At 30.7% G+C, this 23443-nt stretch overlaps 1 protein-coding gene across 1 annotated transcript in view; it reads right to left on the reverse strand.

Annotated features, from left to right (window-relative positions):
* Positions 1-23443, reverse strand: part of LOC134684582 (uncharacterized) — a 117196-nt gene that overhangs the window by 2086 nt on the left and 91667 nt on the right. Inside the window, exons 42-63 of the mRNA XM_063543877.1 lie at positions 21919-22138; positions 20473-20621; positions 19690-20182; positions 18659-18870; positions 18189-18375; positions 17741-17911; positions 16000-16407; positions 14729-14879; positions 13946-14082; positions 12216-12301; positions 10536-10710; positions 9459-9579; positions 8782-8989; positions 7441-7632; positions 6320-6542; positions 5630-5927; positions 4315-4364; positions 3735-3748; positions 2634-2723; positions 1829-1879; positions 1471-1545; positions 245-319 (exon numbers count right to left, since the gene is read on the reverse strand). Coding sequence (XP_063399947.1) covers positions 245-319; positions 1471-1545; positions 1829-1879; positions 2634-2723; positions 3735-3748; positions 4315-4364; positions 5630-5927; positions 6320-6542; positions 7441-7632; positions 8782-8989; positions 9459-9579; positions 10536-10710; positions 12216-12301; positions 13946-14082; positions 14729-14879; positions 16000-16407; positions 17741-17911; positions 18189-18375; positions 18659-18870; positions 19690-20182; positions 20473-20621; positions 21919-22138 — 3786 coding nt within the window. The remainder of the gene's footprint in view (positions 1-244; positions 320-1470; positions 1546-1828; positions 1880-2633; positions 2724-3734; positions 3749-4314; positions 4365-5629; positions 5928-6319; positions 6543-7440; positions 7633-8781; positions 8990-9458; positions 9580-10535; positions 10711-12215; positions 12302-13945; positions 14083-14728; positions 14880-15999; positions 16408-17740; positions 17912-18188; positions 18376-18658; positions 18871-19689; positions 20183-20472; positions 20622-21918; positions 22139-23443) is intronic.

Below are 23443 nucleotides of genomic sequence, written 5' to 3' on the forward strand. Positions count from 1 at the left end.
ATCAAGAAAACATAAAGAAATATATTTCTTTACCAGTCATTTAGTTTGTACAAATTGTTTTTATGGACAGTAGATAGACTTTGAGAGTTCATATTGTAAATTTGACACTAAAAGCGTTGGTGTTGATAGTATACATCATTTATCATGTTCATGGACATTACAGAGGGTTAATTTATTTCTATAATATATTATTTTGTGTTTTTTTTTTTTTTTTTTTTTTTTTTTTAAATTTATAGTGATTGACCTGTTCATCTTCTCTGACTAGAAGGTTTCTTGAAAAACTTTCATTGTCACTCAATTTGCTCTCTGTATCAACATCCTGAAACAAAAGATGAAATTAATGTAAATTTGAACATGATCCTTGTATACATATTATTGTTGTTTTAAAAATGTTTTTCAGTATTACCAAAATTCAAGCACGATAGATTCCCAAATTAATAACTAGGAATTTGAATTTTACTAGCATTATTCATGTTATATAAAAATTGCGCTTCATGAAATCCCAGTAAATACTCTATAATCCCAATAATTACTCTAAAATGTTTGCTCATTGTACAACAATTGTAATTACAACATTTTTTAAATTTTTTATTCAAAGTAACTTATTTAAATTTAACTTGTCAATTATAACTTAATGTTATGCAGTGAAGTTTAAAAATCAGACAGTCTTGCTGACTTTTTGACTGTCAGTTTTAAAGGAGTAGGTTCAGTAAGACCACTTTTCGGCCCCAAAATATAGCAGTTTTACAAATTGTTTAAATGTAAACATTGAGTTATTTTTGGAAAGGTATAATGCCTCTCTGCTACATAAATATGGGCTGTTTTTGGCATTACAATGTACATATAACGGGTACTTGCATCATTAAGTCATGCTAAATTACTGAAATCTTCACAATTTCAGCATTTTAGTTAAATTTTAGACGATTTCCGTCTTAAATGAAAGTAGCCGCATTCGTGTTCATTCTTGATATTGAAATGTAAGTTGTGTTTGATGATAATACATAACATATATGAAGGTCGAGGATGAAAACGAATGCGACCACTTTTATTTTTGACAAAAACCATACGAAAAGTGACAGTTTTTGGCATATTTGATAGATATTTCATATTTAAGCTTGAATCGGAGCGTTTTTAATTAGTGAATCAGTTAAAATATTTCACAAAAAATAATTGAATCAATTGAAATAGACATTTAAGTGTTTAAATAGTGTCCAAAATCGTTCGTCAGATGAACTTGAAATTTGAGGCCAAAACCGGCCCTTACCGGATCTACTCCTTTTAGTAAAAGCATTAACAGTTCACACATCAACTGTCTATATTGCATATTTGAGGCCTTTGTGGATTTGTCAGAATACATCATTCATGTACAGTTTGGAAACAGACAATGACATTTTTTGGCATATTAAATGCAATTCATGAATTAATTGATTTTATCTCTTCAGTTTAAATAATTCAAAGATCACTACTGACATTTTTACTATCCATCGCTAGGATGCATCTAGAAAACATTTCTTCATCACTCAGTCTGCTCTCTATATCAGCATCCTGTAACATTAAAAGAATGCAAACATTTGAACTCTTACTTTGAGACAAGTTAATTTCTATTTGTAAATTTGGTACATTCGAGGTCAACATCATAATTTATGATGTGATTAAAAATAACAGTTGTTATAATTACTTACATATGAAATTATATCTTTTCTTTTATGTATTACCTCCCAATATCATTATCAATTTATGATTAACTTTCATTTGAAGACTTTATCATGATATACAAGGTGACAAATTAATGTAACTACAACAAATTTAACTAATAGCGATTCAATACCTCAAATGAAACAGTTTCGTGGTCACTCAATTTGCTCTCCGTATCAATGTTCTGTAACAAGAAAAAATAACAGGATTTAAAAAATAACGAAAGTTCTTGTTTTTTTTTTAATCTATTATAAACACAATTAAGATAAACTCTGCTTTCCCCTTCAGGACTTTGAAACATCTTTGATATAGCTTTCAGTTACTTCAAGTACCTTTATTTTGGTGTTCATGTCTATCGTTTTAAACTAAGTAATGTTATAGCTTCGTTCTCATTTTACAAGTTTGAGCAATTACGAACACGCTAAACCCTTCCACATTCTTTATGTGCCTAGCCAAAATAAGAACCTAGATAAGTGGCTGTCATTGTTTTATATCTTCTGGCATATTTGTTGTTCATATATTGTTTTGATATGAATAAAGTCGTTAGTCAGAACCTTTGATAGTGGAATATAAGCTATGCATCTCTCATTGTTGAAAGTCGTCCGATTGCCTATAATTGCTTGCATCCACCTTTTTTTTTTTTACTTTGGTGGAAATATAGTAAGCTGATTTGCAATTGTACAATATCTTCTTGTTTTTATACTGTGCATGTGCTAAACAAGGATTTATTACAATTATTTGCAGGTACAATTTATAGTAGCTATTGATAGACAAGCAATGTTTTATGTAGATATAATCTTAAGGGAATCTGTTCATATTTCATATTTGTTTTCTAGAAACCGACAGTGTTGGCACTTATCAAAATGCAGTATTGAAACAAAATCAATTTAAATTGGTTGAAATGTCGCCGTAATTTTTTCACAAAAATAATCACTGACCTTTTGATCTGCATACGGAATATCTTCCCTAGCTAGGAGGTTTCTTAAAAAGATTTCATGGTCACTCAGTTGGCTCTCTGTATCATAATCCTAAAGTATTGGAGGAAAGAATAGACCATTTACATTCAATCTGAACACATGTTAACCTATTTGCATTTATTTGGTCGATTATAGCTGATTTTTATAAAGTATTGTGTACAAAATAAGTTATTAGATCCCAAACATCTCTCAATTTAGTGTAACTTTAAGTATGAAAAAGATGCATTTAAGAAATGTAGCCATTAGGCCCGATAAAATTTGGAATTAATTATTTGCACATTCCACGTTTTTGTTGTACAAACACACTTTTAAACATAATTTTGATAAAACAGGTAGCCGTCACAGTATTGGTGAAACTTTGTCATAACAAAAGATCAGGATTTTAACCTCAATTTTTAACATGCTTATTTGCATTACGGGAAATATGTCTTCCCTGATCATTTTAAAAGACGATGGTTAATTTGATTATTTTTTGCGGACATACGTCGATGTTTAATATATAAAGATTGCACTTTATTAATAAAAATCAAATTGATATGTATTAATCGAAAGAAACCCTGGTTGACGACCTACAAATATGCATACACTGACATTAAGAACATATAATGTACAGTGAACACATGTTCGATTGAATTAACTTTAGTGGATAGTATGAATCAACTTATTTCTAATGGAAACAAAACTTGATTTATAAAGCAGCTAAAATTAATAGCTGTTACGAAAAGGACACAATAAGCAGGAACTGATTTCCTTATTAAAACTATGTTGACAAAAAAAAGAGATATATTTCTTAAACAATTCACACTAAGCAGTTGCAGAGTTTCATTATATGAACGCGTCAAATAAATGGGAACATTTTTTTAACAAAAGCTGAAAATACTACTTATGTTCTATGTCCGTTGTCAATTATATATACATTTTGAAAATGACAGGCACACACAAATTTAATTGTTGTGCAATCTTTTTTTCAATTCTCTTGTATTTGGTTTACAAAATGTGGAAATTAAAATAGGTAGTGTGTTACTTTCTCATTGCTTTTTAACGATTTAACAATATATTTACCTTCCCATCCTTGTCTGAAATGAAAGGTTTATAAAAATGACATTCAATAATTTTATTTAAAAATCAAAGTCTTTAAATAAGGCAGTATCCACATTTATTTTAGTTACAAATTGACTTTACAACTCATATGTAATTTCACTATAATAGAAACAAATGAGGATCAAAAACCAGATGGTTAACACCAATTGCAAGAAAATTATGCACCAAATTTCGATTATATTCTGTTTGCAAGTATCCTATAAATTGTTTGTGAACAAAAGAAATTGTTATTTACATTGCTGCAATATTAATGGTATATTTTGATTTTGTGAATATATATTTGTCATTTAGAATTTGAATCTTTATCAAGACAATAGCAGCATTTGCAATGCAAACCTCTTATCCACTTCAAGCCGTTATGCAATCGAAAGCTACAGATAAGTTTGATTGGTTTGCATATATTATTTGTTCTGATGTTTATTCGTTCATTGGAACTAAATTTACAAAAGAAAACGTAAATATAAAGCGTTTCGGTTTTTATATAGTGTTTCCAGATTTGATTGTAATATGAATTACTGTCAGTGAAGTTTTAATAACTTACCCTCTCTAAATCTCCAAGAGAGGAGAAAAGGTTCTTTATTCTTGTAAAATCTTTAACAAAAACGATATATATTGTTAATTATTAATGTAATACATATACATTTGATATTCCCTAGGAAACAATTTTTTATTTAATTGAGAAAACAAACCCCACAAAATCAATCGAATATGATATAACTTTTGAATGATTACAATGTTTTATCAATTCTATATTTAATGAGAACTGAAGCTGTCACAAACAAACAAAAACTAAACATGAAGCATTTTATAAAAGATTTGCAACAAAACACACACATTACAAAGAAGGTATTGTTTAACCTGTATTATTTAAAGATTTCATTCACGTTATTTGTACACCAAAACCATATCACTATTAGGATGGCATATAATATGCGCCTATTTCACAAAATTGAAATAAAGGTTGATTTTATGCAGTCATCCATATCAGTTTGTAAACAGGATTTACGACTTTGAATAGGGGTATACTACAGTTGCCTTTATTTCTATCAGACAAATTATTCACAGACGATAAGAAAAACAACGTTAGTTATTTGCCCATATAAAATTGACTCTTGGATTTGCACATACAAGTCAATCAACATATTTTCAAATCACGAATGGACTAACAGTGTTCACTTCTCGATATAAGGTTTGCTGTTATTTTGTTGTGACCAATGTTCAATCAACAACATATAGATATATTTGCAATCTTTTTCTCTGTCGTAAAATATGAATATCTTAAAAATGTAACTTAAAAAATTAACATTTTGTACCTCGTGTTAACAAAAGTAAAATAACAAAAATCGTTACGATAAAAGGAAATTCAAAATTGAATTTTCAATCGCAAAACCTAAACTTAAAAGATATCAAACGAATGAAATACAAACAAATGTCATATTGTGAAGCTTTTATTTTTTTACAAAGCCTTAATATTTACAACCCAAATATGTCAAAACCCGAGATTTTGATTTAATTTTGAAGGACTTATTATGTTCAATAAAAAGTTAAATCACAAAAATACTGAACTCAGAGGAAAATCAATCTTGAAAGTCCATAATCAAATGGCAAAATCAAAAAACAAAACGCATCAAAAACGAATGGACAAGAACTGTCATATTCCTGACTTGGTACAGGCATTTTCAAATTTAGAAAATGGTGGATTAAACCTGGTTCTATAGCGCTAACCCTCTCACTTTAATAACAGTCTCATCAAATTCCGCTTCATTTACATGATGCGTTAGATAAACAGTCACAATAATTAAAATAGTCAAAATATGGGTACATCAGTCATCAATATTTGCATAAAATAAGTTTACCTTCTTCTTAGAAGAATTGACCCAAGAATGATACAAATAACTACAATCAATACTGCCAGAATTATCAGGGATATTGCCCAAGCCCGAAGTACACAGTTTGGATCATCTGCTGGGCAATCACAGTAATATCCGTTCAAAACATCATAGCACACATAGGGTGGAACACATGGTGAACTTTGACACTCATCAATCTCATCTGTACAGTATTTCCCAGTGTAGCCTGGAGTACATGTACATACATAGTTCTTATCAAAGTCTATTGCTCTATGTACACTTCTACAAGGGTAATTTCTTTTGGCTGAAAGAGACAAAAACTGGTAATTTTGGTAAAACCTACAAATATTCAGCAACTATATATAGACCTAAAAAGATGTTTTAAAGTATGCAAGTGTGGGCATTCACATACATCTTGCGAGCTTTATGAACACAATTATTTTACAATATTTTGAACAGGTTTATTTTTAAAAACTACCGGTAGTTGAGAAACTAAGATAACCATACACACATTTAACAGTGACAAAGAAAAAAGATCTCAAATCACGATTAGCAGCAGAACAATGGATATTAAAAAACACGTAAAGTGAACAAGGGATGTACATATAGAAGGTTTTTTTCCTGTCTGTATACGATATAAATCTTTATATAATTCTGTAAAATTAATATGGATACATATGAACATAATGAACATACGTGTACAAACTCCTTTCTTTTGACATGGAGATTCCATTAGTACAAATTGGATGGTTATCACAGTAGAGGTTGCATTCAAAGAATCTGATATATGGATCTTTACAAAATCATTCCCAGATGATGACATATTCTGTTTATATGTGATATTAGCATAAATCCAGGACAATGTATCTTTGTCATGTGGTAAATCATGACTAAAATTTCCACAGGGTTCAGTTGTAAACTGGAAAGATAATGAATGGCCAATGTTATTACAACAAAAAAAACTGTAATAAAAATATCAAGTTAAAACACACAATCTCGACTCAAATAAAGAACATTTAGCGCACATTACTCGAAATGAATTGTTAATAAATCTTGAGAGGAATACACAAATGTGTCACTGATGACTCGATGATTACTGATCCTTCAAGTTTCCATACCTGAAACTAAAGGTATTAGAGGGATTCAAGTTACTAATCGGTTAAATAGAATAAAAATATATGGTATGATTGCAAATGAGACAACACTTAACAAAAGATCAAATGAAGTGGAATCTAGTTTTGTATGTAAAATGTTAATTTTTTTCGTCATTTTTCTCTTATCTATTTTGGCTATGGTGTTTCAAATGCTCATTTTTTTCAAATATTAACAAAATCATTGTTATAATGATAATAGAAAATGTATTCTATACAAAATACACTCCAATTTAACTAACAAACTCTCTTTCTAAATAATATTTAAAAGAGAAATTGAATAACGGAAAAAAATCAGTCAGTTGATGTTCGTTATTGCTCTATGGTTTGCTTTAGCGTTTTTCTGTGATAAATGTTCTTACGTATGTTTGTGTTTTAATTCAGGTACTATGTGACAGAATTACGACACATTCATACGTAAGAACATTAGTGTTGTCATTTGTTGATATTTTTAACATTGCCATAAAACTGGAGGTTTGGCTAGCAATAATGTTTTCCTCTATTAGTTGATGTTTTTCCTTGGTTTTAGTTTCTACACTTGACTTCAATCGATTTATGACTTTAAAACACCGCATTACTTACTGCTGCCTTTATCATGCTTATTAAGCTGATTTAAACAAAACTTCAATACCTTAACTTTGTTTTCAAAAATACTGAAATACATACATTTCGGTAAAGAGGACAAGCTTCAAGGACTGGCACTGATGTTTTTGCTTTTGATAACAGTATTCTGCCATGTAAAGGTTCTGACACAGATATAAATAAATCCTGTTTTTCTATATCATAAGCACCAAAGGTTGCAGAAAACTCACTGGACCATTTTTCTGTATTAAAAGCATTCATTTGCTCTAAATAGACCTGTAAAAAAATATGGCAGTGTTAGCCCTTAAATATTTTGATAAACTGACATATTTTTGGTATGCCAGTCATTTACGCCAATAGATTTTGTTTGAAGGTTAACGTCAAGTCTATTTTGTTTTGTCTTTTTAAAGTTTGAAACACAAGTGTTATATATTGGATAGTTTTGCTAAATACAAATTTATTTTAAGATTTGCATTCCTAACAAGTGAAACTTCGAGCTACTGCTCACTGATGATACCCGCGCCGCAAGTGCATAATTTTAATAGTGTAAACATATGCAAGTTTTCGGTAAACAGGAAGTTGTCGAGTGATGAATCTGAAAACGCATCACACTGTATAGCTGACTTATATAAACACTAAAACCACACAGAAATCATTGTTTTGTAGTTCCTGAGAATATAATGGCGAAAATTTTCAACTTGGTTATCATGTGAAGACTGATACAAGTGTTCGTTAAACAGGAAGTTGTTTAGTGATGAATCTGAAAACGCATCACACAGCATAGCAGACTTATATAAACACTGAAACTAAATTTCAGAAATCCTTGTATTGTAAATGTAGTTCCTGAGAAAAATGTGAAGACAATTTTCAACTTGGCTATCATGTGTAAAATCATACAAGTGTTCGGTTAACAGGAAGTTGTCGAGGGATGAATCTCAAAACGCATCACACAGTATAACAGACTTATATAAACCTTGAACCCAAATTTCAGAAATCCTTGTATTGTAGTTCCTGAGAAAAATGTGATGAAAGATATTCATGGGACGGACGGACTGACGGACTGATGGACAGACAGAGGTAAAACAGTATACCCCTATTTCTCAAAGCAGGTGTAATTAAATTGTTAACACATAAATGAACGATCTTGCACTAAGCCTGTATTTATCGAGTGATTTTTTTATCTGAAATTTTTAACAGCAATACTTTTAACCTTCTCATAAATATACAAGTTTATACAATCATTGTTGGAGATTCACAATTAAAAAAAAACCACTTATATTTAATATCCTTTCAGCTGCGCCTGAATATGGAGTAGGGGTATATCAGTTAAAAGGGTATGTCAGAGCTTGCTATCTCTCTCAGGACCAATCTTCATAGTTTATTTCACTATTTGAACTATGATATGCTGTAACAGAAACTAAGTACCAGAACAGGTTCCGTTGGGTCAGCATGAAGAATGTTTTGTCCATACTGGGTCATGAAGACAATTGGTGGATCATTCAGTTGTGTAACACTGATTGTCAACGTAATCAATCTATGAATAGGAGTGATCGAGTGATCTCGCGGAACCTCCTGTAACACCACTGGTATCTGTTCCTTACCAGTACAATCTCTACATGGGGTGTATAGTAATCTGAAAACAGAAAAATGCAATATTCATCATATTTTGAGTGATATTGAGGTTTTTTGCTTTCATTTTTTTTTACTCTTATGTAGATCTATTAACTTGAATCATTATTTCACAGTCATATTGATATTCATACAATTCAAAGTATACAAAATAAATTTAAAAAACTAAACTTTCTTGTTTTTGCTAAGAAGGGAATTGGTTACACTATTATTTGGAACAATGTCAGGAGCTCTGGCAAACCTTGCAAAAAGCATAAAATCAATTGAAGTTAATAATTAACTTTCATATAAATATAAACTAAAATCAATTTATTTCATCAACAGAGCACTTAATGAAATCATCTCCCATTTGACTTTGAAATATTGAAAATACCATTGCCATCAGGGAATGAACTTAGTCTTACAACATCACATTTTCTGAAAGTGAAAGATCATTATACATATAAATGCAGTTAACATAAAAGTAAACTTACATTCCACGTTTAGTTAAAAATACTGTTCCATTTATATCCGATGCATTGAAGGATGGTTCAATGTAGTACTCAATCATATCATTTTCTTCATCAGAAGCTATAAGAGTATATTGTATGGTGCCTGTAAAAATAAAATGGATTGATCGATTGAATACTTTTTATTCTATTACTTAACATTGTTCTGTAAAGGTTAGACCACGATATCTTAAGTTTCAAGCATATAACTGCATAACACTATTATTTAATGATGAAGGTCAGTTGAAAACAAAACTTTATGACAAAAGATATGATTTCAGTTTTCCAATTGTGAACTTTCCATTTCTAAGTAGCAACATTCCAGGAGCACCTGCATACGGGATATATATCTCCCAATTGATACGGTATTCCCATGCTTGCATTTCCTATCATGATTTTCTTGATAGAGGGTTGCTGCTCACAATGAAGCTATTAAATCAAGAGTTCCAAATGGTGAAGTTGAAATCATCCCTTCATAAATTTACGGACGCCATCAAGAGTTGTTTGACCGTTATAGAATAATCGTTTCACAAATGATATCAGATACGTTCCTTACGTCGTAACTACAATCCCCTTTCCTTTCATGAATTTGACCAATCTAATTAGACTATTTACTGGATTTGTTATCAAATACGCAACACGACGGGTGCCACATTTGGAGCAGGATCTGCTTACCCTTCCGGAGCACCTGAGATCACCCCAAGCTTTTGAAGTGGTTCGTGTTGCTTATTCTTTAGTTTTCTATGTTGTGTCATGTGTACTATTGTTTGTGTGTTTGTCTTTTTCAGTTTTAGCCATGGCGTTCTCAGTTTATTTTCGATTTATGAGTTTGACTGTCCCTCTGGTATCTTTCGTTCCACTTTTAAATCAGATTAAGATAGCTAGGAGACTAAATGTTCGATGATGGATTGAATTTTACTCCACATTTCAAGTTTGTATTGTATTTCAAGGGAGTAAAATTGAATCTAATTCGATAGGTTTACCATTTTTAACAGATATTGCCTGATAATGTAGATTTGTTTGCTCACACTGATATAAGACTAACTGACATACAACGCAAACCTTGATCTTCATCCATTATTAAGATATCAGGACTCAATAATACAGGTGGTGAATTATAAACATTCTTATCAACAACAGCAACAATAAACTGTGTTTCTTCTGAGAAGTAGGATCCTCCAACAAAGCGTGTCTTCCAATGTGTGGTGTTTGGTTGCATTGATCTTGTATTGCAAACCTAAACAAGAAGTTAAGATTATGTTAAAAATACATTAAGTGATATATGTCTGATAACAACATTTCCACTTGAAGACCAATTGTTTCTGCCACATAGAATTCGTATCTGATGTGTATGTGTATTATTGCCACCATGAATGCCAACTAATTTTTAATACAGATAATTTAAAGGGGGTCTCCAAATGACCAGTCTTATACAGTTTGAACTTTTTCAGCTTGGTTGGTCAAGAGGAGAATAATACACTTAACTCACTAGAAGTATGGATATATACGTATATTTTTTTATAAACAAAACGCAATACGGAATTTATTTTACATAGGACTTTTAATACATAAAGTATTTCAACTTAGTTTTATCGAATTTGAAATAAACTTTTAAAGAAATTGATTAAAAAGGAATATTACAGACGGCAGTCGATATATTACAACTGTAATAATATACGCGTACACTGGCGCCTTGGTAAAATTTAAAGCAGATATGAAAGTCATTCATAGCTGAGATTGTGTTGTCAGGTTTCTGGAAAAAAGGACTGCCAAAGGACCAATAAAGTTATATTTTTCATTATTTGTTTTGTTTGTAACAAACATGATGTTTGCATATAAGTTTTTTATGAACCTCTTTTTACCCAAGTGATGCACATGCATTCTCTTAAGGAAAAGATAATTTAAACCATTTCGTACTTTAAAGGTAAAGCATGTTGATCAATATATTATATCACAAATCTACTTGCTATCCATCTTTTGCAGTTCAGTTAAAGTTCAATGCATATTAACAATGTTATGAAATGTCAATTTTTAACAATTGTAGAACGACTCAAAAGTTTGAAGAATAAAATCATTGTGACGGGTCATTTAAAAATAAGTCACTTCCTTTGGAATTTAAAAACATGTTCAATAAAAGTTATTTCAACATCGCTCATAAAAGTTGTGTGTCTTATACACCGTTCAAAGATGGCATAAAATTCAAATCTAAACTACTAAGCGAAATGTATTTGAATGTGTAGCTTAATACTTTTTCATAAAATTAAAGGAAGATTAACATTGTATTAGATGATCTCTTCCCTTACAAACGTACCAACAAGAGCATATTGTAAGTTAACATACATGTACAATTTACAGAATGAAAGATGTTTCAATTCAAACTGATTTCTGATTTGTATAAATAAAGGAGACTATTTGAAAGATAAACGGTATGACAATTTAGTTTATGGATATTTTGATTTTATTTCAAAAATTGATATCTCTCACCTTTGCATTACTCTTAACAATATCAATATATACATGTTAAGCAATACGTTCATCAAAGCGATGAAGGGGAATTCAAATCTTACTTGATTGTAAGAGTGTATTATTTTATCAACTTGCACTTTCAGCAGTTTCTTAAACATTTTGACGAGTTGAACAGTGTGATTTTATAAAACAATTTCGTATACTAATGAACTGCAATAGGTGAATGGAATTATTTATAATCAAGTCACTGTATAAGAAACATATCTAAATACTTACAAAAAAGGTCTGAGTTCCATCTGCATTTTTTGTTACTCCATCAGAGCCATCACATGTCCTATATGAAAGCATCCACTGCTGTCCAACTAATGTAATCAAATATAGTCAGTATTAACTAAAGGATCTAATAATCCTGTATTTTAATATGATGTCCTTCTTTAACTTTGTAGACAAATGCATCTTTGAATTTCAATAGAACACGTGTTGCACAAGATTGATGTAACAATCAAAATTGCTATGCTGTTGAATTTTGTACAACAGTGCAATTCAAAGTAAACGTTTTTGTAAGTGTGTTTTTTAAAAAACGTTATATAAATAGCATATGAAAGTAAGTTTCAATGAATCTAATCATTTATTATCGGGGTATTAACATTTTGACAATGTAAACATTGCTTTCAAGTAGTTTCATAACCTTTTTGTCTTGCAATTTTTTTAGACGATTTTTAAAACTTTACTCTTATATTAAAAAAGCCATGTCATTTCATTTTGATTCAATTTAGGGCTGTCTTTTCCAAAAGATGAACATGTCATCTCATTAACAACAAACGGTTAAACGATGGACCTGCAAAAAATCAAACAGGTATAAATTGATGACCCCAGCTGGCATAGCTCTATTTTTCAGTAGGTGAAAATCAAATAGAAGTATACACCTGATTGAAACTTCTCTCAAGAGCCTTAAGTAGCCATATTACCATGGATCTTTCTGTAGAAATTTGAAAATAGAAAATATCATTAATTTGTGGTTAGGGAGTTAGTTTGGTGAGTGTTTTGGCCCCAAACTGACAAAATAAATTACACAACAAACTAAATATTCAAGTCAGATGTAAAATGTCTAAACACATATTATGTTAAAGGATCGCATTGTGGATGCATGGGCCTTATGTTTCCTGTTAAAAAAAATCAAATTAAAATCTACCCTTTTTCATTGAATATTCATTGAATGGAAGTATTTCAACAATAAGAATTTGTAATCAACAAACACAATTTAAGGAATAAAATCGAGTAATAGTAAAACATAACTGCTGACTTTGGATAAATATGAACAACAGTATAAGATTTGTGTTTGACAGCCCAACCATACCTTTTATTGACAGAAACAAATGCAAACAAAAAATTTAAAGAAAAAAATAGGATAGAGCCATTATAAATTATACTAGAAGGCAATACATGTTTACGATGATTATATTTATAATTACACCTTATGTAAGAATTCTGGATTTTGATTGGTTGATAGCTAGTGTATTTATCACCATTTTACTGTTTTCAAATGAATATAGTAAATTTTTAACGCCGCCGGGGTATTTGCCAAAAGGATATGCCTTTACTCTGCCGTGATATTTGCCAACAAATACTCTATATGAATGGACGCCCGAGTTTTGTTTAGTTTAGTTTAAATATATTTTATTGTCTAAATATACAATAGGATTGGATAAAAGTTATAACAACTTAAGATAATTCTCTCCATATAAGTACAGTATACAAAATTTCAAGATGACAGAAATTATATATTTCAGTACAATATGAAAAATATATATTATGTTTAAACAGTATAACAGTTGGATACGAGTATATGTAACGTCACGATCATCAATGTGTTTTTGAACATTAACATTCGGTGTAATTAAACAGATATAGCATGTTCTTACGGCTCGCGAAATTTAACATTCTCTCGATTGTTTTTTTCGCAAATACCCCCTCCTTAATATGATATATCTGTTTAAAATACTTACATGGGTTCCAATGAATAAGAGAAATTATTGAAACTTCATCTTCATCCTGTTTACTTTCAATAGTTATATTTAAAGGTCCTGGCATAGGCAGGTGCCCAACTGGTGTTATTGAGAAAGAATATAAAATAGATCTCATCCTACAATATTTAAGAAATCATCAGAATAATGTATATGTTTTATTAATGGCAGAACGCATGGTATAAATAAATATGCAAATAAAAGAAGAATGTAAATCCTGTTTTGGCCCCTACTATGTATCAAGTTTTAAGATATCAAATACTTTATTAAGATTTACACAGGACAGTAATTTGTCAGAATCAGTTAAGGTATACATAATTTTTTTTTGCTATATAAATTTCTGATAGACATTCGTCTTCTCACAATTTGAAAAACCATTGCAAAAACTTGAAACTATTCTATTTTTTACATCTTTCGACTAGTGTATGTATATTTGAGCAACAACTGTGGACCTTACACTTCCACTTGCAAGTGCCTTGTTTCTGTTAAATATGTCTTTCATCAAATCACAGTAAATATGCACATCTAATTTGATTTTAAATATGTCAATTATGATATCAATAATAAATTCAATAATAAACAAAATCAAAATCATTCTGAAAGGATTGAAACAATTTTACAACTATATTTTATCGGCACAAACAAAGACTTTAGTTTACCCCTTAATTCAAAACCCAATACTTATTTTTTACTTTACCATGAAAAGATTTCAGTATGTATAACATGATAGGTAACGGGTTCAATTATTGTACCCCATAAACAAACCTTTTAAACAATAATCTTTCTACCATATCCTCAGTTTCAGTAGGATTTACGATATATGGCTGGAAATTAAGTGCTACATCAGCTCTGTAGTCTGTTGTTAGTTCCTCAACGTCTAAAGGCTGCAGCATGATACTTTGTCCTGGCATTAACCCTATCAAAAGAATAGTTTGAAAAAGTATACAGCGTAGCTATTGCTATTACAAATGATTTCTACTGCTGTTAATTACCTTAGTACATATTATAAGTCTATTAGGAGAAAATTTGAGTAATTCATGACATTTTACTTTATTATCTGATCTTCAAACTTATTGGAACTAAGTACTTAGATATAGGAAGATGTGGTTTGCGTACCAATGAGACAAATCTCCTTCCAAGTATGTATGAATTAGCTATTAAACGATATTATATTTAGTAAAGGTTTGTTTTCAATAAGTTTTTTTTATTCCTCTCTATCAACTCATCTTAAATTTAACCCATTGCAATTTGTTTAATCAGATAAGAATATAACTAAACTACTATATATTGGAGAGTCACAGTTAAATCATCAGTATAAAAGGTAGGTGCAAACAAAAATGCTTGCAATTAAATTAAATTTGATTTTGATACACATTTTGTTAGGAGGCAGCTGAAGTCCGTACCAGATTCAGGATTTTCTCACTATGTTTAAGACCCTTTGGTGGCCTTCAGATTTTTTCTGCCCTTTGTTCAGGTTATTTTCTCTTTGACATACTCCCAATTTCCATACTCAATTTTATACTAATAATTTTCAGTTTTAAGTGATGTGACATATAGGGTGATGACTTCTGAAATGCTAAACAGCTTGAAATTCAAGCAATCATTGTATGGAAAACAGACCTCAATTTGAATGTTAATACTAAATTATTCATTAAAATGGTTACAGTCTTTTGAAATCCTTAGATTTGATACATTGTTGTAGTTAATTTTCTCTTGTTTTTCCTTATATACATGACTGCATACTTGTACTCCTTATCAAAGTCTTCCATGATATTTATCAAATTTAGAATTTCTGATATTAGAACTCATTCAAAATGTATGTAACAACAGATTGGAAATCAAATAATTTCAATGTGCCAATAAGGCAATATATTTCATCTGTTTTATTTACAGTAATATGTTTACAGAAAGGTAAAAAACATTTTTAATAGAAGACACCTGGGGGATGACAGTAGGAAAGTTTTACGTAAACCGTCAAAAGCTTAAACAACAACAACAACAGATGACATTAATAGAAAGTTAATTGCATATTATACCATCAGAAGTTGTCACAGATAACTTTGGAGTATCTCTCTTCTCTCTTCTGGAAGAAGACCCGTCATAATCAACACGGATACTTTCTCCATGTTCTGACGTTTGTAGTTTAGTCTTGTTGTTTGTGATAGTAACGGAACCAAGAGATTTATTAGAACACAACATAGCTTCATTGCAGACTCGCATTGTCATAAACAAAGTTCTACCAGGTTCCATGTGAAATGTTTCACTCATATCAACACTTGAACTGTTGCTATTATTCTGAGTTTGCATTACTGATAATGGTCTAACTTTAAATCCATTTATATACAGATAGCCATCCTTTATCATTGCTGAACCTGAAGCATTTATTCCAACCCACTGGCAAGGTAGAATGTCATCTTTGTTTTCAGCACTTCCGATACACATATCTTAAATCATAAATACGTTACAAATAGGTTAATGTTTAGCTTCATTTCTACTATTTAAAACGAAGTTCTGATTTTGGTAGCATTTAATAAAGTTGTGTTCTGTATACAAAATAATATACAACGGAATAAAAAATCAAAGACACCAAGAAGAGATGTGAGAAACTAGTGCTCACTTTTGATATTCCAATTAAAGAATGTTGGTGAAGTCAAGGAAAACAATTATCTAAAAATACATTTCAAATTTTAAAAATTGTTATTGGTAACTTTCTAATAACATGCATCGATAATTTTATATACGTGGTTATATGCATGTTAATCAGAGTAAACCACTTTTTTCAAAAAGGGTTCTGATGAGCGATGAACCCCAAACCATGTCACAAGGTAAAACATGCTGACATGAGGCTTGGACCTTTTGGATTAAAGCTCTTCCTCTTTTATATAAGCTATGGATTTCAAATATTTTGGCCACGAGCATCACTGAAGAGTTATGTATAGTCGCAATGCGCATCTGGTGCAGGACAATTGGTACCGTTAATGTTATTAAACGAGACAGACGAACATTCTGAACGACGACAGACTGAAAAGGTTAATACATATAACCCAACAAAATATATATATAAATATATTTGAACAAATTCAGTATTTTGTGATTTATTTTAAAACAGGGAAACAAGATTTCCATTTAAGGATGTTCGCTGCTCAGTTTCAGAATAAATATTTTTTCATAAAACTAGTATTTATTATTAGGGAATAAATTGAGGAATCAAAATAGCAAAAAAGATATAGGGGTCCATGTGCTTGTTTTCGAGATATACGCCATTGGAATTTTGGCGGGAAAATGTTCTCTCTTGATTTTTCATCGCTTTATTATTAACCAGTTAACGTTCTCAAATACTATTAATAAATAAATAAAAAAATGTTATAAGACATTTACAAATGACTTATTATTATACATGTAAAAGATTTATAAAAAGAAAAATGGGGGTTCATGGGGGAAAATTTTCAAGGCATTCAAATGGATAAAACCAGAGGTTTCCGAAAATCTGACAAAAAATTCAAAACATGACAAACATACATCCTTAATATAATGTGTTGTGATTTATTCCCTCACCGCTTCATTGATATTTGTTTTTTTCTACTAATAATACATGTAATGCTGCTTGAGGATTGAAACTTGTGTCTAGACGCAAAAGATACAACATTCTCTTTTCAAAACTTGCATGTATGTTTCTGTACATATATAACTATGTTATAATGGATAGTCCCAAGATTGGCAGCTGTAGTCATTTCATCGCAAAGGTGGTTATGATATTAATTGACATCCCACACTTACCATATTTGATAACAGATTCATCCTCACTAGCAGTAAATGTCATTCCTATAGATGTGGGATCAGTTGATTCTCTTGCATCTTTAGGAGATACTTCATTTGGAAATTCTTCTGTTCCAGGCAAAGTATTGTTCAGATCATCTGTTTCTGGTGGTACTAGCAATACTATTACTCCTGCAAATAAAGATGTATAGCAAAATTCATAATTTTATCAGTAAAAGCATTTAAATCAATGATACAATGTGTGACACATTTTTGTACTTCTAATAAATGAAATATGCTTACTTCACTATCAAAACTTAAATCAATATATGTACGCATACATGCTTTTTTTTTAATTTAATTATTTTTGTCTGTTAAATAACCTTTACTCATGTATTTGCATTTTTGAATATACTACACATTTTTTCAAACTTTAAAGACTAACCATATCCATGTAATATGAAAATACCTTTTGTTTCATTCCACTGTGTGGTTGCCCCACCTCCATTGATACATCTTACAGAAACAAAATATGAAGTATTGTGATGTAACATTCCATCAAAAGTTTTATTTTCTGCCACCGTTTCTCGTCCAACGGACTGAAATTCCTGTAAGTCTTCGGCTCCAACTGTTTTACCAATAGCCCATTGAATATTCTACATAAGATTTACGTACATATAAATGTCAATTTTAAACGATAAAGGCGTGAATTTGATCATTCTATGGAAATGATTTAAACCACACATTTGATTTTTCACGTACAACATGAACTACGCCGAAACTGGAGGTACGGGCATGCCTACCTTTTTTTAAAGAAGATATTGATATTTGTTAAAAAAAAAGTGCATATATGTACTATAATATTTATGAAAGACAAACTTATCCAGACTACAATTCTTATTGCTTTTGTTGCTTTAAAGAAATTAGAAACATGCCTACCGCAACCTGGCTTTCATCATCATAACATCTCCAAAATGCTTTTATTGTATCTGTAGATGCCTGATAATTTACTGGCGTAAATTCTCCTTGGGTGACATCTATATATATTTGAGAATTCATTATATCAGTGTCAAAAACCGGTGGTGTGTCATCAACATAAAAAGCGCTGGATGAGCTAGTAGCTTCTAGGCCTGATCCAAGAACAGCTTTTACTATAAACAATAAAAGGGTGTGAATAAAGTATACAAGCTATTATAATGTGAATGAGGAAGTTAATAGTGGTTCTACCCACCATTTTTTTAGTTAAATGTCAAAGCAGGAAAATGGCTATTGTAATGTTATAGTTGGTGTCTGTGCGTATTAGATTTTGATGTTGTGTCGTAGGTCTCCTAAAATTCGGTGTGTTTCTTTCCGAATTTTAGTTTGTAACCCGGATATGTATTTTTCTCAATCGATTTATGAATTTCGAACAGCGGGATACTACCCTTGCCTTTATTTGTCCTTTTCAAAACTAAATTAAATCAAAAACTTGAAATGACACCTCTACGTACAATTTCATTCGTATTTTCCTTTAAAGTTGAAAAGGAAATAGTATATGCCATGCAAGGTCAATTACTTTGCTTCTTTCAGTACATATGCATTTAAGATTTAAGAAGGTTACTAAAAATTGTCTCGAACAATTTTGATTAACTCAAGTTCTCAACTGATTTACCAAATCTGAATTTAAAGAACTGAGTTATTTCATTGATTAATCGAATGTATCACATTACTGTTATATGAAAAAAACACAGTTTATTATGTTTCACAAAATCAAATCACTGCGTATATGCTTTTAAAAAACTTAGATCGTTAGATTTTTAAATTGTAAATAAAATCAACATTTAACTTTACAATATAATTCTCATTTTCGAACATTCCACAACCAGATTCAAAAAGGTATTTTTAAAATCATTCATTATAGAAATATAATTTGTACATTGGCGATGGACGTTATTCAGGGTATACAAAAGTTGTATGAACTATTTTAATACCTGTTAAATAATAAGCCAGTGTCTTATTTTCCTGATGACCTGTTTCATTAACATATGTCTTTACTGGTGCTAGGTTTGTATCTTGCAAGGTAAAAACATAATTTTTTGTATAATTAACATAGCAGGCTGAATTACACATATATTTAGAACACATTCCTTGACATGGTAGACAAGGTGCAAGTACTTCGATATACGGTGATACATCAGTTAACAGTTTTGCACTTCCTATTCCGGCTTCAAATTTTATAACTGGATTTTTTCCACCTCTGAATGGGTCACCATAGCGACAAAGGGAACCTTGTGGTGCTGGCATTATCAGATCTTTGAAAAAAGCTTTGGTTGAAAATCGATTAAACATGTCTGCATGCTCTGGGACTGTATTATCACGATTCCAAACATGTAATACTAATTTTGCCTGGATACTGAGATATGGAATGCCGCACATCATTGTTAGTTCATCTCCATCAACAAACACAAATAAACACCATGAGATCTGTAAATGATAAGGACAAAGCAGGTCTCAAATTTGGGGAAATAACATTTTTACCAAATGCTATTAGACAGCGTATTTGATATTATATGATATTACATATATCAATTTAAATGGACACTTAGAGCTTTGAGATTGACATGCTGATTTGTTTCAAAATATTCTTTTAAATGTACTTGGTTTTTGATGAATGAGATAATGAGATGCAAAAATATGCCCTTTCTTTCGTCCCGAATTCAGAAAATAAACGTTCTAACATATGGAATTACAAAGATAACAAAAATTTTACTCACATCAACAGCATCATCTCTTTCTGGTCTTATTTCTATCTTAAAATCGTGGAAATGTTCAGAAGGATCAAACTCTAAACTCATCTTTGTCTTCATTGGATTAAATGTATTGTTGTAAGACTGGCACCAGGTTACAATCATTGGGTCATCACCTAAAACAAAAAATGAGTATGGTATAAATATCTAAGGAAAAAGAAACATACAGACTCTTATCGTTATTTGAATGATACTTTTTTTTCCAGCCATGAACACATTAAGAAAAGAGAAACTGTTTGCCTTATAATTTCATAGGGGGGGGGGAATATTTTGCAATGATTATTCTATACACTTTTACAACTTTCCAAGACCATAATGTGGATATACTTATAACATATAAGAACCTTGTTTATAATATAGTTTTTAAGATGAACTGGGTTTATATAAATACTGTAATACAAACTTTGTATAGTCTGCAGTGATTTATTATCGCTGGGTCCCACATGTTCCAATCCAGTTTATTTGTGTTACTGTTATATCTAATATGGTAGATATAACCTGATCTCTTATTAACATTTCTACATTGGTCAAGATTTTATAAATTTAAGTCAATTCCAAGCTAAAGAAATGTTGCAATATTTACCAAATGAAATTATTTCGTAAAGCATTAAACAATGTTTTAGTCTGCCAAGAAAAGGTTGTGCATGTCCTGCTGTCATATAATGTAAGCAGACATTGTGTTGTCTCTATGCTTCTTCTTTACACATATGGAGAAACACAACTACTGTCTACAGTTCAAAATGATTTGGCGGAATTCTTTCAAGTTTTTTTTCAAGAAGATTTTGAAACGTCCTACCCATTTTTTGACAAGGGATTCTAAAAAAAATCATTCCTATGTACTTTCACATTAAGAATTATTGGCTGCCTTCCGAAAGACATACACCCATTACGCAAATTATCAAAATAAAAAAACAAACTGCCTGTAGTTATTAGTTTTTTCAAAGGTACAAGGATTATAATTTAGTACGCCAGACGCGCGTTTCGTCTACATAAGACTCATCAGTGACGCTCATATCAAAATATGTATAAAGCCAAACAAGTGCGATGTTGAAGAGCATTAAGGATCTAAAATTCTAAATAGTTGTGCCAAATACGGTAAGGTAATTTATGCCTGGGATAGGAAAATCCTTGTTTTTTTTCGAAAAATTCAAAGTTTTGTAATCAGGAAATTTGTAAATGACCACATTATTGATATTCGTGTTAACACTTAATCACTTAAGTGTTGACTACTTGGCTGGTGATACCCTCGGGAACGAAACGTCCACCAGCAGTGACATCGACCCAGTGGTGTAAATAGTTATCAAAGGTAGCAGAATTATAATTTAGTACGACAAAACATATATAATTTAATATCAATGGAGTTTATCTACACAGTAGTAATCAAATAAAACATTATGATTTGTAAAAAGATACCAGAAAAGATCTGTATACCACAAGCTGCCTGTGTGATAGGTTTACTAGTGTCTATTGGAGTATCTACAATACTTCCATCAGGATTGTTGACTATTTCATACTGTTGTGTGGTTGTATTTATCACTGGTTGTTCTGTTGTTGTTGAAGTTGTTAAGACTGGCAATGTTTTGTTTCCATATTTGTTGGTTAAATATTCGGTACAATTACAGTAACTGCAATCCTAAAATTATCAATAAATACACTCATAAGAGCAGATATACTCTTCTGAAGACAAGGATTTCTAAAAAAAAAATCATTTTCAAGAGTATGCGCACACCGTGTTACCCCTGCACTATCAAACTCATTATTTAGTCAACTAGAAAATCTCGGACTAAAATCCAAAATACCAGTTACAGATGTGCTTTGAATTTTAACTTCATCATAATAAACAAAAAAGATTATTTTTTTTACCTTAAACGGTCTTAGACAATATTTATAATGGTAAATTAAACCCATAAGTTTATTACAAGAGTGCATGATATGATTCAAAGACAGCACATTTAGAATGTTTTATCAAACGGACGAGTTTGTGCATTTTCATCGATCTTAATGCTTCAAAAAAACTTTGGCCGCATCTATTATCCAATATGTTCTTTTTTCAAAAGCAGACACCTTGTTTAAAATTGAATTCCAGGGAATACATTTGTTCTGGAAACAAGGGTAGGGAGGGGTTGAATTTATTTATGCAAAAATATGTTCAAAGTTATGAAAAAAGGATCATAATATAATTTTCGCATAAGTCATGCACACTTTAGGGGTTGATCCTCTCTTTATTGATATGCCAAACAGAAAAAATCAAAGTGACAAATTTGTATTTTCAAACGATAATTTCTACTTTGTATTATCGGCGTTTTTGGTACATTTTTGACCTTTTATGAACGTTCTCATTTAGCATAAATTTAAAAAACTACCATTAATCAATTCGTAAACCAGATACATGTAATTGTCAATAAACCGTGAAATAAGAATAAAAGCAATTTCTGTTATTAACCTTTTTTGTCTTATGAGCATATATCGATCAGATAAGTTTAACCCTATTTAATTGATGCTTATATATTTTATTTTGATTAAGTAGTTTGCTCCACTGTCCCATGTTTAAGGGGGATGGTTGGCGCCTGAGCATATTTTCTGGGGTTCCTTCATTTCTCTGTGCTGAGTGATCTTTCGTTTGTTTGTTCTGTATTCCTGTCAAGTAATGTTGCCATTTTACCTTTTTTACTAGCAATTTAAGTGAGGTACTTTGCAACCCATAACACTAGGTTAAACCCACCATTAAATGTCCTGTACGAAGTCAGTTATATAGCAGTTGTTTTCTGCAGTCTGTTTGTATGTATGTTGACATTTGCTTTCTACAGTCTGTGTGTATATTTAACGGCATTTGCATTTGCTGGGAGTTCACTGTTTTTGTTATTCCGTTGTTCAACAGATTGTCTACTACCGTTTTTTATGTTCAGTAGACCGTGATATATTGGGATAAAAACTCAAT

The sequence above is a fragment of the Mytilus trossulus genome, chromosome 9 (genome assembly GCF_036588685.1).
Source record: "Mytilus trossulus isolate FHL-02 chromosome 9, PNRI_Mtr1.1.1.hap1, whole genome shotgun sequence".
Lineage (NCBI taxonomy): Eukaryota > Metazoa > Mollusca > Bivalvia > Mytilida > Mytilidae > Mytilus > Mytilus trossulus.